The sequence below is a fragment of the Xyrauchen texanus genome, chromosome 45 (assembly GCF_025860055.1).
Source record: "Xyrauchen texanus isolate HMW12.3.18 chromosome 45, RBS_HiC_50CHRs, whole genome shotgun sequence".
Lineage (NCBI taxonomy): Eukaryota > Metazoa > Chordata > Actinopteri > Cypriniformes > Catostomidae > Xyrauchen > Xyrauchen texanus.
In genome coordinates, this window is record NC_068320.1 from 21957706 (window position 1) to 21974641 (window position 16936).

The window sequence follows — 16936 nt, forward strand, 5'->3', positions numbered from 1 at the left end:
ATGTTTTATTTTTGACATGTCGTGTGTGTTCAAGTGTGAATCTTGCCAAACTAAAAACAGACTTCTCAAGTTGAAATTTAACAATGTAAGCAATAGGGCTATGCTGATACAATCATAAATAATCATGATTATATTTCTCACAATATTTCATCAGTACTTTTTTTATGAGTGCATTCATATAATTTCCTACAGTTAAATTAACTAAGCAGTTTGTTCTACCACCCCTGGAGTCGCAATTTTGAATCCAGGGTGTGCTGAGTGTCTCCAGCCAGGTCTCCTAATAAACCAAATTGGCCCGGTTGATAGGGAGGGTAGAGTGACATGGGGTAACCTCCTCACGGTCACAATTAGTGGTTATCGCTCTCAAGGAGGTGCGTGGTAAGTTGTGCATGGATCGTGGAGAGTAGCATGGGCCTCCACATGTGGAGTCTCCGTGGTGTCATGCACAACAAGCCACGTGATAAGCTGCGTGAATTGACGGTCTCAGAAGCGGAGACAACTGAGACTTGTCCTCCACCACTTAGATTGAGGTGAGTAACCGTGCCACCACGAGGACCTACCAAGTAGTGGGAATTGGGCATTCCCAATTGGGAGAAATGGGGATAAAAACCATTCTGGAGAAGTAATGTAAACCGCAGGAGAGATATTGAAACTGATCAAATTTTTTGAACACTTGATGAAAGAAGAAAACAGGAATTTCTGTAAAAAGCATCTGTTAATGAGCACATGTTAACGAGAGATACTCGAACGGCTTTATCTCATCTGTGCTATTTGTGATTAGAAGTAAATATTTGTTTTGTTGTTTTTGATCAACAACTGACTGTATAGAACAGAAAGGGTATAAAAGAAACATTATTCAATGACAAATGGGTCGCATGGATGTTGTCTTTGGACACACATTACACAAACAACTTTTACTCCCAACGTGCAAAGAAAGGATCACGCTGCTGAATATTCTGCCACCATTACTACATAATCACTGGTGAGTGAAATGTGAAAATGTACTAGCCAGTTGCTGAACATATACATTTTAGTTGCATAGTGTGAAATTTGGTTGCAAATGCAAGTGATTTCCTCTCAGTGTAGAGGGTTGCGCATAGAGTAAAATATCTATCTTGGGATTTAAGAATCAGTATCGAGATCGTTCAAATGATGATCGTGATGCATCGGAAAATATATATTTTTACCCACCCTTACTGAATTGACCTGTCACAATATGTATTTTATCATGAGATCCTTGGTGATACCCAGCCCTAAAAAAGCAACTCCCATGCTTTTACACAGCATGGGAGTTGAAAATCTTATCCAAATGGAAATCCTGTGTGTTTACCGAACATGTATGTTTCCGCTCTCCTTAAAGCTCTTAGATTATCACCGCCACTCTCGCTAAATGCCTCACCATAAGACGACGCCACACTGCTGGTCAGAACACTAATGCACTCTTAATGGACCTGTCTGAGCACTCATCCCATTAAACACAAGCAAATTTGATGCTCCAGACTCCTCTGCACTCTTTCCTATCCCCTTAAGACTCATCCTTCTCTGTGCATCCACCTCATCCTGTTGAGACATGGTTTCTCACCCATTAAAAGGGTATTATAAGGCATGGCTGATTTCCCCCCTCACTTTGTACAAGGCTAAATCACTGTGCAATGGTGCACACAAGCCACCATATTGAGGGAATACAGCTCAGATTCTCATAATAAACACTTGCACACAGAAAGGTAGGTTTTCACAAGTAAAATACAAAGAGTATTAAAAAAATGTGAATGGAACTCATCCAATAAATGCTGAAGTCAAGCTGTGTGTGGAGCTTACACCTTCCCTTACCCCTATTCCACCGAAAAAATCCTGGTACCAGAGTTGGTGCTCGCCCGAGGGATATGTAGACTTCTCTCAGAACCAGATGGACTGACTAGGCAAGTGACCAATAAAAAGTCACCATGTCATTACATTCTGGCCAGACTGAGTTGTTTCAAGTAACATTATACCGGCCCCTGGCTTGATGTTAGTGCGCACCAGCTTTTGCTCCAGCAACATGTAGGTGGAAAAGGGATACATATCTTTCGAAGCATGGCTTTCTCTGGACTTCATCACCCAGAATTCCTTTTGGTGCTTCCTTTTGGCAAACTGTGTCCTCTTTCTGTTGTTGCATTCTGGAAGGGCCGTGTTTGCTATCCTAATGGGTCCTAATGGGTTGCCAGGCAGCTGCCTCGATTGTGGAGATAATTTCTGTGCTGTTTTTCACCAACTATGCTTTAGGATATTTTATTATTATTATTATTAGCATTATTTAATTTGATTTCCTGAAATGCATCAGCTCTGTATTCATCAACAGACATGCATAATAAAACAGACAGAATACCTTAAACCAGTGCACGTTTGTCCTTTAAAATCTGTTTAAAGATGGTCATCTCCTAGTCAAGACTGTGATGTGTCTGAGGAGCTGAGGTATTTCCACTCATTTTGCGGGTATCTGATCTGGCTTTGTAAACACTAATTGTAAGAGTATATATTTACCCAACCACATGATCCTCACTCCAATGGTTTTTTGTTGGAAGAGGCTTATTTACACAAAGCTCCCCAAATATTAATATGCTAACCAGATGAAACAAACTTTTGTGCAAGTTTAGCAAGTGGTACTAATAAATTAGCACAAACTATCTGCAGTTTCCTCAGTAAATAGTAGGTGTGGGTTTCACCTCCTTGAATTTGAGACATTGCAGTTCATTTTAAGCTAATACTGAAGCTTGTTGGTGAATCCATTTCATTTTATCACCGTATTGCTCCCTCTTGTGTTGCAATTATGTCATGATAACAACCATGGCAAGTATAATCTTGAAACCCAGGCAGTTTAAAGATGTGGAGCTCTGTGTTTGTGATCAGACATAAAGACAGATATGGTGTTTTAACACTTTCTCAGTACCCTGTTTTGCTGGCTGGAGTCAGAGTGATAAAAGTGTGAACTAAGCCTTAGAGGGGATGCCCAGGGGCTCGATAGGGCCTCACTGCCATGACTTTTATTTCTTATATGTGTTATGTATATGAAAATATACATGTACACATTGATATAGTCTGTGGTTATCAGATTGTATCAGCTTAATCATGGTTTGGTGGGATGTTTGTTTGAATTACTTTCTCTGAACGTCTATCCTTCCTGTCTTCCTCTCTGCTCAGGGACGAGCAGTACCAACACAGTGGCAGGAAATGGTCCAAATCAAATCCAGCCATCCATCTCTCAGTCCCAGAGCTGCAAGGGGATGTTCACAGACGAACTGCACAAGTTGGTGGACAACTGGGCCAGGGACGCCATGAACCTGTCCCAGGGCAAGAAAGGCTCAAAGCACCAACAACAGGCTCCTGCTCATGGCCACAGCTATGACGTAAGACACCCCTAAATTTCACCCCATGGAGAACTTCAAAACATACACTACTTCATAAAAAAGTTCAAACACAAGCATATCAAGCATTATAAAGTGCAACAGTCTTGTTCCTGAAGTAAAAATCCCATTCATTTGATCCATAGGCAAGTTGATTTTTAATGATAACTTATAAACATTTTAAGGCAGTCATACCCTGAGCTCCGAGGTACAAATAGGCTTAAGTCAAGTCAAATTTATTATAAACTATGATACTTAATTAGCATGTTTAGTGTCACTTTTTCACTCTCTTCTCTCTTCAGATGGCCCCTCCTGCCAACATGGGCCGTAAATACTCTGCTCCAGGCCAGCTGTGCCCGAGCATCACGTCTACTCTGAGCAATCACCCACCTGTACCCAACACTCCCGCTACCTCTATGGGGGCCCAGAAGGGCTCCTTGTGCCCCACGCAGCAATACGGCTACTCCTCTGCACCTTACAGCACCCAGTGGGCTGGCTCGGCCACACACACCCAGGCCGGCCTTCTGGCCACCTCACAACCCGTGGGCCAGTTTCCACAGGTGCCCGCCCCCATACAGACCTTTCACTTGAGCACTTTGCAAAAGTCAGTCAGCCATCCCGGCGGACCCAACCTGAAGACCACGTAGGGCAGGGCCTTGCCACGCCAGGGCAAAATAACTCTTGAGTTGGGGGTGGGGACAGTCACAGAGAGAGGCATGGGCTCTAGATTAAGGTAAAGTGGCTTTGGCGTAGGCTTGGGCAAGTGTGATTGTATTGCAGTCTTGTCCTAAGGAGTTGGCACAAAAGATTCAGTCACAAGTATTCTTTTGGATCATGGAGGGATTGAATAGGATGGAGCAAAGATCAAATACATAAAGGAAGGAGACGCCAGAATGCACATACATCAAACCTGTACAATACGCCATGGGGTGAATACACGATGAGAAGACGCAAATAATGCAATGCACACAAGAGTGCAATGTTAAGTGGCCAAAGAAGGTTGGACAGTTTGTTTAAAATATCTTAAGGTGTGTTGTGACGGCATCCTTCACTGCTTAGCCCCATAAACTGGAGCATAGTTGAAGCGGTTCAAATTCACCTGTATTTTGAGGTTTGCTGAGCTAAGACAAAATGTACACCTCCTCCAGCCTCCCCAGCTGCCTCTTGTTACATCCTCCTGATATATTTGCATTCACTGACTGGCCTCAAACTGGATCAGGTCAGGACACGGAGGCTGAATTGGAGCCAGGCAGATGACGGCATGTCCTTGTTTCCGTCTTGCCCTAAACCCTCTGCTGCAATGCCATGGAATAATGCAATAATTACAAAATTAGAAAAAAAAAAACCATTTTAAAACCCCAAAAGTGGCCTTCATTCAAAATGTTTAAATATGTGTACAGATTACAGATATGGGTTATGATTCCGTTTGTTCCTTCGTTTGTTTGTATTGTTGGTTTGTTTAGTCTCTATGCCCTTCAAGCTGGCCTTGTGTAGCAGAATGCTAGGGAGAGTTTTTTTGTTTTTCATATTCAGAGGCCTTTCAGCTGCCCCCAAGGTTTGTATTACAAAGCTCCACTAGAGCTCCCAGCATGTTTTTGCTGCAAACTCGCATGCATGCCACCCTCTCTTGTTTCTCTCATTGGGTCAACGAGGTGTCTTGTAATCGTGTAATATAGTTTCTAAAACCAGAGCTATTCCTTTGGAGGGGGATGTCACCATAGTGGTCACCTTTCAGGCTGACTATTTGTTATTTGATTAGATCGGTCCCCCTCACACGCACTCGCACGTGCTACTGCCTTGGAGGCCCATGAAGCTTTAAATCTGTTATCCATGACTAATGTAATAGCGTTTTTGAATCATGGCAGAATTAGGGGCCTCTTGAGATAGTTTGATTGAGATATTCAAATAAGAGTTGTGTTCTGTATGGACCTTTATTTACTCATCAGTTTTTGATGTTGAAACACTGTGATTATTATGAATGTTGTTGGACAACATTAGTTTAAATGAAAGGTAGAAATAAAAACGTGAAAATTGGAGGGTTGTGGAGATTAGCGTTCATGATATGTAAGGCTAGCTATTTCATTATTCGCAACTTATTTGAGACACTTTAACCTTTCATTTTTTTCTCCCCTTTTTACTTTCTTTATATCGATAAATGTGAATGTAAAATGGTTTCATTTAATGTATTTGAAGAAACTTCCCTCTGTCCCCATGCCCAGTGAGCTTTCTGAAGATTCTAGTGCCTTGCATTCATTTAGTTTTTTTGTTTTGCTTTGGGGTTTGATATATTAGGCAGAAGAGATCCTCAAGCACTTAGTTGCAGTGCTTGTCTTTGGACTTCAATGAGGGTGACTTTTGGTATTTTATGGGAAAGAAGAATTGTTTTGGGTGCCATTTTGATTTGGCTATGACTGAAACCATTGGATTGCACAGTCTTAATCTTTGGGCAGTCATGAGAACAAGTCATGAAGATTTTTGAAGCTTGGACTGTCATATGTTAGGTGCACCAAACCACATCCAGCCATGAAATCATAAGAACTTGAGTTTGACTTGGAAAATGGAAGGGGATTCTTTTTAACGGCTTGGTGTCTGTGAAAGTGTTAGAGGGTTGGGTTTTAGATACTTTGTTCAAATAAACTTGGTATGCAAGCAAACATAAGTGTGCCTAATATCAGTGCACCATTCCAAAGCATAGATGAATCATTTGAACACTGCTTCTGACAAAATTGCGCTGTCCTTGTTGTCTGGTTAAATTCTTAAAGGGATTGAGGTTATTTATTTTTTAAAGAGAACTATCCCTTTAAACGCCCCAACCAGTTCTTGTAAAGGCAAGGGACCAGCCCAGATAGAGATGCGGGACAAGAAAAGTTAGTGCACATGAGAACGTATTTTGTAAGTATTTCCAAATATCCAATAGCTTGGTGTTTTTGCAATAACTAAACATGCATGCTTAACTGGTTGACCGTGTTCAGTGTCAAACCCTCTCCAGTGCGTTTAGAGAGGCACGTTTGGTATATAAAAGCATGTTGGACAAGTACACTCAGTTTAGTCTGTGACAGAAAGTTAAAGAAAGCACAGTAATAGATCCAGAAAAGTGGAAAAAGTTAGCAACCCTCACCAAAACAAGAAGTCCACCTCATTTAAAGCGCTGGTCAAGTCTAATGCTTATATTTTTATTCCTCCATTCCTTTGCTTTGAATTCACACTGCCTAGACAAGTTCTCATGCTGCTGTACTAGCAATGGCCTGTCAGTTTTAAGACAAATCAGTAGCTTCTTATGGGGGATCTTTCTCTATTGTAGCAGTCTCTCAACATTTAGTCAAGAACTGGTCAGATTACTCTTGTAAATGCTTTAGTTTAATCCTAGTAGTAGTAAACTGTACACAGAGCTGTGACACCAGACTTCTTTTTAGATTCTCTGTCATATTTGACTGCAAATTAATAGAGAGTGGTCCTAATTCACTAGTAACAACTGTACAGATCCTTAGTGCATTTTATTTGCCAAATACACAAACGTAATGCAGTGAGCTAGTGGAGACGCATCACCTTAACTACTGAAAATAGCTCAATTACAACTTGTTACATACTGCTTGGTGTACTGTCTAAGTCAAATGTCTGGTACCGGTAAACTTCATTTTAGGTCAACAGTATAGATTCGGACCTGTTTTCACTAGTCGCAACTGGCTGTGTTGTACCTCTATATTTAAATAACAGTTGTTTTAACTTGATCTCTTTTGATTTGTACACTGCGCTTTACCTGTAGACTGCTCGGGTTTTACCCAATCAATTTATCGTTACTTGTTCAGTTTGTTTAAACTTTGTCTTTAACAAAGAGGTCCCACCTACTCAGTGTTCGAACCAATGAAATCTGTTTAATATTACCTTGTGAGTGCCAAGTGCCCCGTTCCAAATACTACGAAGTGTTAAATTTGCTCTTCTTTACTGTAGAGGGCGCTATTGTGACTGCAGTGCAGGACATACAATGTTAAATGAGATTCATTAATGTGACTACATAGTTGCAGTTTACTAAAACAACAGATATGTCCCTAAACTCACAGCATATTTTGGGATGCAATACTGTTCTTTTCATTGTTTTTATCCATCACTTTCCTTTTGAAAAATGCTTTTTATGGTGTGCTTATGTGTAGGCCATTCAGTACTGACATACACATTCAGAATATGAACATTTTATCTTGGGGGAACAAAAACAATAAAATGAAAAACTTTTTTTTTATTTTTTTATGATATTTTGGTTGAATGTTACACCACCACAAGCTACAGAAATTCACTCAAAAGTGTCTAATAATTGAATGAAACTTTGTTTTACTTTCTAGTCACTCACATGGAAAGAAATACAACGGAACAATGTTTACTTAATGCTACTGACCTTTCATTAAGTTATTTTGTTTTGAACTACTACTTCATTCAGTGTTTTTTCTGTATGATATTTAACATTTTACAAAATGTAAAAAAATAAATAAAAAAAAATGACAAACTGAAAACCAAACAAAAACATGTAGGGAATCATCGGCAAAGTTTAACTGTATGTTTTGCACTAAGTATAGAATGTTCAAGCTTCATATAAATCCACGCTTTGCGCTCCAATAAAACAGCATTTGTTACCTTATTTGTAAACTTAATAAAAGTCATTTAAATAAATCAAGGTTGTCTGCTTTTTCATTCACGTTGATTCAACTCTCATTCTTAGATCTTCATCATATTAGCCTATTTTTTTTCTCTCACTCTGCTCAAACATTTATTTAACATTACTTGCACAATTAACCCTTAAATGCGTGCCAGTTTTGCCAAATACTCTTACATATTCAGGCTGTTAGAGATCCATCCAATCCCTCCCTCCCTCATGGATATACAAATCGCCCAGATTAGATTAGACAATTAGAAAATAATAGAATAAAATATATGTTTGTTATGTTAATATATCAAAGAGAAAGTGCAACATATCTAGAACAGGATTCGTTACTTTCAAACTGAAATTTCCTGAGATGTAACTGGCACTCAGGCACTTATTGAGTCAAAATAGATGCACAACTTACATAATTTCACAAATGACAATAGTCATATCATACTGTTCATGTGTTGTACTTGCTATAGTTTACTTTTATGTTGTTTCTTCATCAAATAGCATTGTCAAATGTAAAACAAGTCACTCGCTTGATACAGTAAGAAATAACATGTATATTATGTATGTGTCCACTTATATGGGATACTGATAAATCACCATTGTTGGTCATTCATGGTCTCACAGAAAATCAACCTAAATCAAATTCAATGATATGGTATTTATTTGTATGAATATAGTACTCATTCATCTTGTATTAAACAAAGAAACTGTTATCCTGTGATGGTCAACTTATATAGGAAAACTGACACTCTTGCAAACCTGGGGTCCCTAAAGACTAGACACTTTTGGTACTTAAACCATTATGAAAAACATATATATATTTATTTATTTATCAATTTGTGTGTGTGTGTGTGTTACACTATTTATAAGAGAGATTGAGGAATATTAAAGAAAAAATGGATGAGGTACAGGGGGTGGAATGAGGTCCCGGGTCAGACCCGAGGTATACATTTAAGGGTTAAATTGCAAACCTTGTGTTGGACTAATTCAATTACTGTGTTGAATTTCTTTGAATTGCAATTTAGTAAATTATTCTGTAAATAATTCTATTCAAATTCCAACTCCAGAACAAGGTTTCTCAACACATATTATTTCAAAACACAATGCCAAGGCAAACACCTCATAGAGAACTGTTGTAGTATATGAACTGTAATAAAAATAAATAACATATTCCCTCCAATCCACTGTATTTTTTCAGTCACAGCAGCAAATGTTATAGTAAAAAGTATATTAGATTGGAGGTGGGAAAAAATCTAATTAACTCTAATTAGTGAATTATTTGCTGTTTACATGTCACTTCTGTATCTGACAATGTTCAACAAAAAAACCATAGCATCCAAAACAACATGGGGGGGAAAGTTCAAAGAAAGCAGAATTTGTTAAGATGCCAATGCCAGGACCAATAAACTCCGATGACCTTTAGATTTAACAAATATAAAAGTGAAGGTTTTAATTAAATAAACCATGCTTTGTTTATGAAAAACTCCTGATGTATCTGGCACAGGACAGTGCATTATTAAAATGTATTTCATGCACAGGGTCAGAATCAGTTAACTTGACAAATTTAAAACTTGTATTAACAAAGTTGTGATTCTCCCACTGAGTGCTGAATGTCATCTGATCCTAACACCCTGTATGAAACCAAATGAATCACAAAAGTCTTCCTCATGATAATCAACAGTTGGTTAAATGCCATGCATATCAGTGCTAGTGTTCACATATGATTATTTCAAATATTAAAAAAACCCATCTGTGTTTTGTGATCACTGTAAGCATTTTAATACCACCTGATACCACTGTGCCAATTCTGGAGCTTAAACCACCAGCCAATCAAACTAAAGACCTGCAAAATTACAAACAGCTGCATGTGGAAGATTTCTGTGATTAAATTTGCTTTATATAGGGCAATAGGATCAGATATGACATTCAGCACTCAGTGGGAGATTAATTCATTAACATGAACTGGCAGTAAACAATACTTAAACAGCATTTATTAATCTTGGTTAATGTTAATTTAAAAATGTACTAATACATACACACGCAAATACAAATTTGTAAATGTTAACATAAGTTAATGCATTATGAACTAAAAATAAACCATTTACAAATATTAGTAAATGCTGTAATAAAATGATATCATTCATTGTTAGTTCTCCATGTTCCTCTTCCCAGTTAGAGCAGTGCTTTTGAGTGGCTACAGAGGAATGAAACAGGATTTCTGTTGGAGTGCAATTTCTACAAATCACCACAAGAGGGCACCAACTCCCTTAAGTGGGCATGTTCCAAGACATTCTGTTATTAAAATAAGTAGATAAGTTTCTAATCGCAAAGCAAAGTTAAATTCAAAAGGGTATTTATTTATTTTAGACATGTAGGTTTAGCTTAAACCATTTTAAGAACACAACTGTTGATGAAACAAAGTGTATTTGAAAGTAACTTGCCCCATATTCTTAATTATTAAACATGCTAATTAAATATGATAAAGTGCTTTAATTTGATGAAATAAAAAATTGATGAAAAAAAAAAAAAATACTAAAAAATTTCTGTTTATAATGTCCTTCATAAAGGGCACTGAGAGTAAGATATTTCTCTGTATAAACAAATTACAACAGATATTTGCATATAAATGATTCTCTCAGAAATATTCAAGTTAATCTTGATATAAACAGATAAAGTTGCAACCAATAAAGGCACTCATACATAATAGATTCCTTGTGTAATATATATATTTATAAGCCACAATGTCTGCACACCAGCAACATAATATACTGTATATAATTATTTTTATTAATACACTTTTTGTTAGGAGATATGACATAATATATTTGTCTTAAAGCCACTTAAATGAATGTTGCCATTATTAATAGTCTATTTAGAGAAAGTCCAACCAGCCAAACCAAAGCTACATGTTACACCATTATTCTCACCCTCAACCATTGGCATGTATCAGTATTTTCCTGAATATTACTGATAATGAACATATTATGATAATATGATAATCATAAGGTACTATATTCTTAGGATGCAGGGTTTCAGAAACTCTTTATAAATGACTGAAAGTTAAGTATCATGTTTGTTGGGGGACCATATCCTTCAAAATAAAGCTATCATTCACATTGGGTGCTTCAGATAATGCAATCCATAATGTGGATCTGTAGGCTGTCCAGATCAGGCAGGACTTCTCCACACTTCGGACAAGCGTGATCGGGAATATTCTGCTGCTGCCAATCACCTGAGAAATGGACAGAGAACGAAAACAAATTTAAATAGTACTCTCACTATCCAGCCAGTCATAACAGTTCTTTAACATAGAGGTTACGTAGAGGTTTTAAGGTGGCAAAAACAGCCTGTTTTATTCATGTAAATAGTGTAATGTAAAATTAAATTCCAACTGTTTTTGGTGTAACCTTCACTGACATCATAAGTGGACTTCATGAGAAAAATAAGATGCTAGGGTAGGTACTACCTCTGCCGGCCTGGGGTGTTGAGGGCCCTTGTGGATTGGCCCCACGGGACACATGTCTCCTTTGCATCTCACTCAAGGACTGCCTGAGACAGGAAAACAATGGTCCCTTCTTAGTATGGACATACATGGTAGATCATAAGTGAGTGAAAAAAAATGTGATTAAAGGGATAGTTCGCCCAAAAATGAAATTTCTCTCATTTACTCACCCTCATGCCATCCCTGATGTGTATGACTTTCTTTCTTGAGGAATATTTCAGCTCCTCAAAATGCAAGTGAATGGGTACCAAAATTCTGAAGCTCCAAAAGCACATAAATGAAGCATTAAAGTAATCTATAAGATTCCAGTGTTTAAATACATATCTTTACAAGCAATATGATAAGTGTGGGTGAGAAATAGATCAACATTCAAGTACTTTTTTACTATAAATCTCCACTTTCACATTATTCAGTCTTTTGTTTTTGGTGAATCGCATTCTTCGTGCATATCGAGCAAACAATTATTTAAATATATTGATCTGTTTCACACCCATACCTATCATATCGCTTATGAAGAAATTGATTTAACAATTGGAGTCTTATGGATAACTTTTATGCTGCCTTTATGTGCTTTTGGAAGCTTCAAACTTTTAGACCACTTGCATTCACTTGCATTGTATGGACATAAAGAGCTGAGATATTCTTCTAAAAATCTTTGTTTGTGTTCAGCAGAAGAAAGAAAGTCATACACATCTAGGATGATGGAGTAAATGATGAGAGATTTTTGGGGGGGTAAACTTTCCCTTTACATGAAAGCAGTACCGGCCGAGTGAATCCATCTCCTCCTGCAGTTGGCTGTTTTGTTTCTTCACATATTCCAGCTGAGTGGCCAAACGCTCTTTCTCCTCATGAATCTTCTCACGAGCTGCTCGCTCTGCATAGAAATCTGAAGAGTATATTTCCGCCTGCATGCAAACAGAAACATAATATACCTTTAAAATATATAATAAACTTATAAAATCAAACTAATATAATAAGTAAGGGTCAATGTATACTCAGTCAGTCATATGTGGACCCTGCAAAGTGGATAGTGACTGAATAATTGAACATTATTTCAGCTTATTACATGGCTACTTAACAAATAAATGCACATGAAATAGTGCAATTAGTTGAAATTATTACGAGAGAATAAAATATGAAACTAGCTATGAAATCAGTTGACTGGGATACAGTTTAGCGGTCATTTCACAAACATATTTGACCGCAAATTGCCACAAACAACCAATCAGAATAAAGTATTTCAGAGAGCTGTGTAATAAGGACAAATAATGGCATGATAATATCCAATACAGTTGTTAATGATCAATCTCCCAGTACTTGAGCTTTGAAAACATTGATGGTCTCTAGTTCATTCTCCTTCTGGGAGACCTCCATCTTCATCTCATCAATCTTCTGCTGTTTTTCTGCCAGCGCCTTCTCAGCTGCAGCGAACCTCACTTGGAGGTCATCGTACTCTTCTTGTGATACTCTCCCCTGATCGCATGTGAACAAAGAGGGATGCGTGGAAAATCAACCTCACGGCCAATTAACAATTATTCTATTATGCAGAGAGACATGAAAATAGCACTGCTATGTTGTAAATCGGTTGGAATATATTGGAACATATACCTCTCTTTTCTTCTTTTCCTCTTGGAGTTCATTGTAGTCCTCAAATAGTTTGGTGTATGCATCTTTAAGCTGGTTCAAGTTATTCCTAGCAAAGAAAGATATGATTGTTAAGAAAACATTATCTAGATAACATCTCAAAACTGACTTAATTATTTTGGGATTATGAAGTAATGCCCCCAATGTCCATTTGAATAGACATCAGATGTATGCAACAAGTTGCCCTGACTTCTCGTCCTGAGTTTTCTTCTGTTCCAGTTTGATAGCAGCTTGTTGACTCTCCATCTGAACCTTCAGGCTCTCATTCTCAGTCTGGACCTTCTGTTTATCTCCCAGCTGAGTCTTTAGTGTGTTCAGATCCTGTTCCAGATCTTTACACCTGCAGAGAGAGTAATTTCATATTGACTTAATAGATAAATACAATCTTTTTGAGACATTGTTCTCCCAATATACTTCAGTACTTAGGGTCATTGTCTTGTTGCATCCAACATTAGGTGACCTTATATGCTGAAGTTTGTTTAATCATAAAAGTTGTACAGTGCTGTCTTGTGTTGCTGACCTGTCCTGCAGGTTTTTCTTCATGCCCTCGGCCTCGTCCAGTTTGATCTGAGCCTGTTTCAATTCATTGCAGAGCTTCATCAGCTGATCTTTCAGAGTCTCCACCTCAGCGCTCAACTGACAAAAACAAACATGCGATTTGTGACAACCTCAAAGTGAATGTAAACTAAAAGTTGTTGCCACAATCCCAGCAACGATGCTTTCATTTTAGATAAGATATGGATGTTTTGATCTAATAGAAATTTGATTACATCATCAGTTGTAGAAGGGAGAGACGTCTGTGCGCTGCTCTCGGTGTGTTCCACTTTGTGCTTCAACTCTGCAATCCTGCAAACACACACACACACACACACACACACACATAAGAGTTTAGAAGATTCTTGAGGTCTATATTTGAGAGGGTGTGTGGAATTGCGGCCTACGTCATCTGTGCCTCCTGCAGCTTGAGTTGAAGTTTCTCCTTCTCATCAGTCTCTTTCCTGAGGGACTGAAGCAGCTGCCTCACGGTCTGTTCCTCTGATTCAGCTTTCGGACTGTAGGAGCACACACACACACACACACACACACACAGTCAGGCATAGACCCACAATTATATCTAGAACTTGTCAACTATTTTCATTCAGATGTTAATGAAAAAAGACAAAACATAAACAAAAACTTAGAGAATTAAATCTGTATAATAATTTTATTATTATTACAAAATTTTTCACCAGCTTACTACAGTAAATTAATATTATTATGGTTATTATTATTATTATTATTATTATTAATTTTATAAAAGTTTTATTACAATAATTTCCACAAGCTTACTACAGTAAATTAATGTTATTATATTTTATTATTGTTATTATTATACATTTTTATAAACGTTTTATAACAACAATTTCCACCAGCTTACTACAGTAAATTATATTTTATTATTGTTCAAATTATAATTATATTTTATTAACATTATTACATTTTTCTACAACAATCTCCACCAGATAACTACAATATATTAATGCTATTATTACATATTTTTTTTATTACATTTGTATCACAAATATTTTAACTGGTCTTGCTGTGGCAATAAAACCTTCCATTCTAATCTATTCTATTCTATTAACCGCATTATTAGTTACATTTAATAACTAAGTTCAGTGTTTACTTGAAGGATGTGTATAGGTCCTTTTGTGGTCCAGGCAAATCTTCGGTCACATTGAGCTCACTGTCCTGTGGAAGACAGCAGAGAGGGAGAAAACATCTGTATGTTTGTAACAAACGAATAGAATATGTAAATAAATACACTGAGCCTTCATTTTATGAGCCGTGTGTGTGCATGCTTACAGCTATTCTGATCTCGATAAAGGAGTCCTCAGGTGACCCTTGACCCATTTTCAGCTGGAGTTCAGAGTTCAAAGCTACCAGATCATTCTTCTCAGCCTGAAGTCTGGCAATCTGACCCCTCAACACCTCCAGCTCAGAGTGTGAACACTATGGCATATATTTAAAGGGAGAGTTTACGCAAAAATTAGAAGTATGTCATCATTTACTCGCTCATGAGAGTCTATAGGTTGTCATACCTCTGCTCCACTCTTCTCCAGCTCCTGCACTTGCTTTTTCAGTGTGTCATTCTCGCCGTCCAGGGTGCTCAGTCTGGCTTTGGCCTCCTCCAAACGTTTCTCCAGGAAATCTCTCTCCTCCTTTTGTTTCTCCTTCCATGCAGACAAGCCTTCAAATCTCTCCTTCATGGACAAGTTGGTCTGTTTCAAGGCCTCTGTTGGGTTATACAGGAGTGTATGAAGTAGGATTGCCAGTAAAAGAGATTCAGAGAGAGATTGCTTGGTTATATTTCCCTTTGCAAATTTCAATTCTGCCATTTACTCACCCTCATGTTGTATCAAACCTATAGGACTTTCCTTTCTCTGTGGAGCACATACATCCTAACATACAGTATGGCAGTATGCAGTATGTTAGTCTCAGTCACCATTCACTTTCATTGCATCTTTTTCCCCCACAATGAAAGTGAATGGTGACTGAGGCTGTCACTCTGCCTAACATCTTTAATTTGGGTTAAGAACAACATTGCATGACAGAATTTTAATTCCCATTAAATCTCACCCTTCAATTCTCTGTTCTCCTTGATCAGGGTGTTCATTTGCTGGAGGGCCTCCTCTAAATTTCCCACATTCCCAACACTTGATCCGTGGGATTCGAGTGGATGACTGATGTCCCCGTTCATCATCGATGAACCCGATGCCATGTTCCCGGCGTCCGAGGAGTTCTGAAATGCCAAAATAGGATAGCTCTTGCATGAATCATGTTTACACAAACACTGAATGTCACAGGCCAGAAAAGTTTGCTGTGTTGCACTAGAAAAATGAAAAGTGAAACCTTGGCCTAAGAGGTAAAACAACCTAAGCGATACATTTTTGACCACTACAGTGGACATATATATTGAAGGTAGTATCTCTGAGAGCACAAATATTAAGTTTCAAGTCCTGGTTCTGGGTCTATGGAAAATATGCAACTGTGCTGCTTGTTCTAATCAAATAACATGATCAGCAATTGCATGCATGTTGCATAGACAATATTCTATAGTATCTTATGAGAACTCTATCAAGTCTCTTGTGCTATAATAGTCCTCTAAGAGTATTCTATATATTTGAGTCATATATTGAGTCTTTCATGCAATAAGAGTAATCTACATTGTATTTGCAATATGTGTCCTCTATTGTCCTATGTTATAAGAGTAGCTACTCAATGCTCACATATGCAAAACAAGTACCCTGTACTTGAGTACTCCATACTCTGCATTCAATATTATTACTCTATACCCGATATACAATTTTAAACTGTCAAGTGAGATAAACAAGGTTTTACTTTCGTTTCTCTCATAGGATTGGACACTAATCTAAACATACGGCTAAAATTTTACCAAAGACATGTCTTAATAAGAGAACACGAGAACACGAAAGTTAACGAGTGACATTTACTCCATAAAGTCACACACGTTCGTCTCACGCCCTGCAATGTATTTCATATGTACGCAACACGTTAAAAGACAAACATAGACACTTTAAAGTAAAACGCCTTAAATAACTAGCTATAATTATAAAAGAGCATGACAATACTTGCCTAGCTTTACTTGTATCTGCCTGCGTAGATTGACTTGTTTTGGGAAATGCTTCGTTTGTTTCCTGATCCACACGTCAGTTGTTACAGGTCTTCTCAGATCTGTAATACACTGGGATGGCCTCTCTATGAAGA

At 37.7% G+C, this 16936-nt stretch overlaps 2 protein-coding genes across 3 annotated transcripts in view; one reads left to right on the plus strand and one right to left on the minus strand.

Annotated features, from left to right (window-relative positions):
* The window catches only part of wnk1b (WNK lysine deficient protein kinase 1b), a 106661-nt gene extending 98622 nt beyond the window's left edge, over positions 1–8039 (plus strand). For both annotated transcript variants that reach the window (XM_052118321.1, XM_052118320.1), the window contains 2 exons: positions 3178–3383; positions 3683–8039. In XM_052118321.1, coding sequence (XP_051974281.1) covers positions 3178–3383; positions 3683–4027 — 551 coding nt within the window. In that variant the 3' untranslated portion in view covers positions 4028–8039. The remainder of the gene's footprint in view (positions 1–3177; positions 3384–3682) is intronic.
* Positions 8040–10008: 1969 nt separating this feature from the next.
* Positions 10009–16936, minus strand: optn (optineurin). The gene is made up of 14 exons (XM_052118568.1): positions 16805–16936; positions 15788–15950; positions 15250–15443; positions 15014–15160; positions 14835–14899; positions 14110–14220; positions 13939–14014; positions 13689–13804; positions 13359–13508; positions 13133–13217; positions 12842–12997; positions 12287–12429; positions 11489–11571; positions 10009–11254 (listed from the first exon to the last, which is right to left on the minus strand). The coding sequence occupies exons 2-14, from the start codon at positions 15927–15929 to the stop codon at positions 11148–11150; spliced, it is 1575 nt and encodes a 524-aa protein (XP_051974528.1). The 5' UTR covers positions 15930–15950; positions 16805–16936; the 3' UTR covers positions 10009–11147.

Excerpts from the sequence above, each read along its gene's own strand:
- optn (XM_052118568.1), bottom strand. The coding sequence starts at position 15,929 with ATGGCATCGGGTTCATCGATGATGAACGGGGACATCAGTCATCCACTC. Across the intron at positions 15,444-15,787 it reads GGAGAACAGAGAATTGAAGG|AGGCCTTGAAACAGACCAAC; the intron begins GTGAGATTTAAT and ends ATAACCCAACAG. Across the intron at positions 13,509-13,688 it reads AAGAAAAACCTGCAGGACAG|GTGTAAAGATCTGGAACAGG; the intron begins GTCAGCAACACA and ends CTCTCTCTGCAG.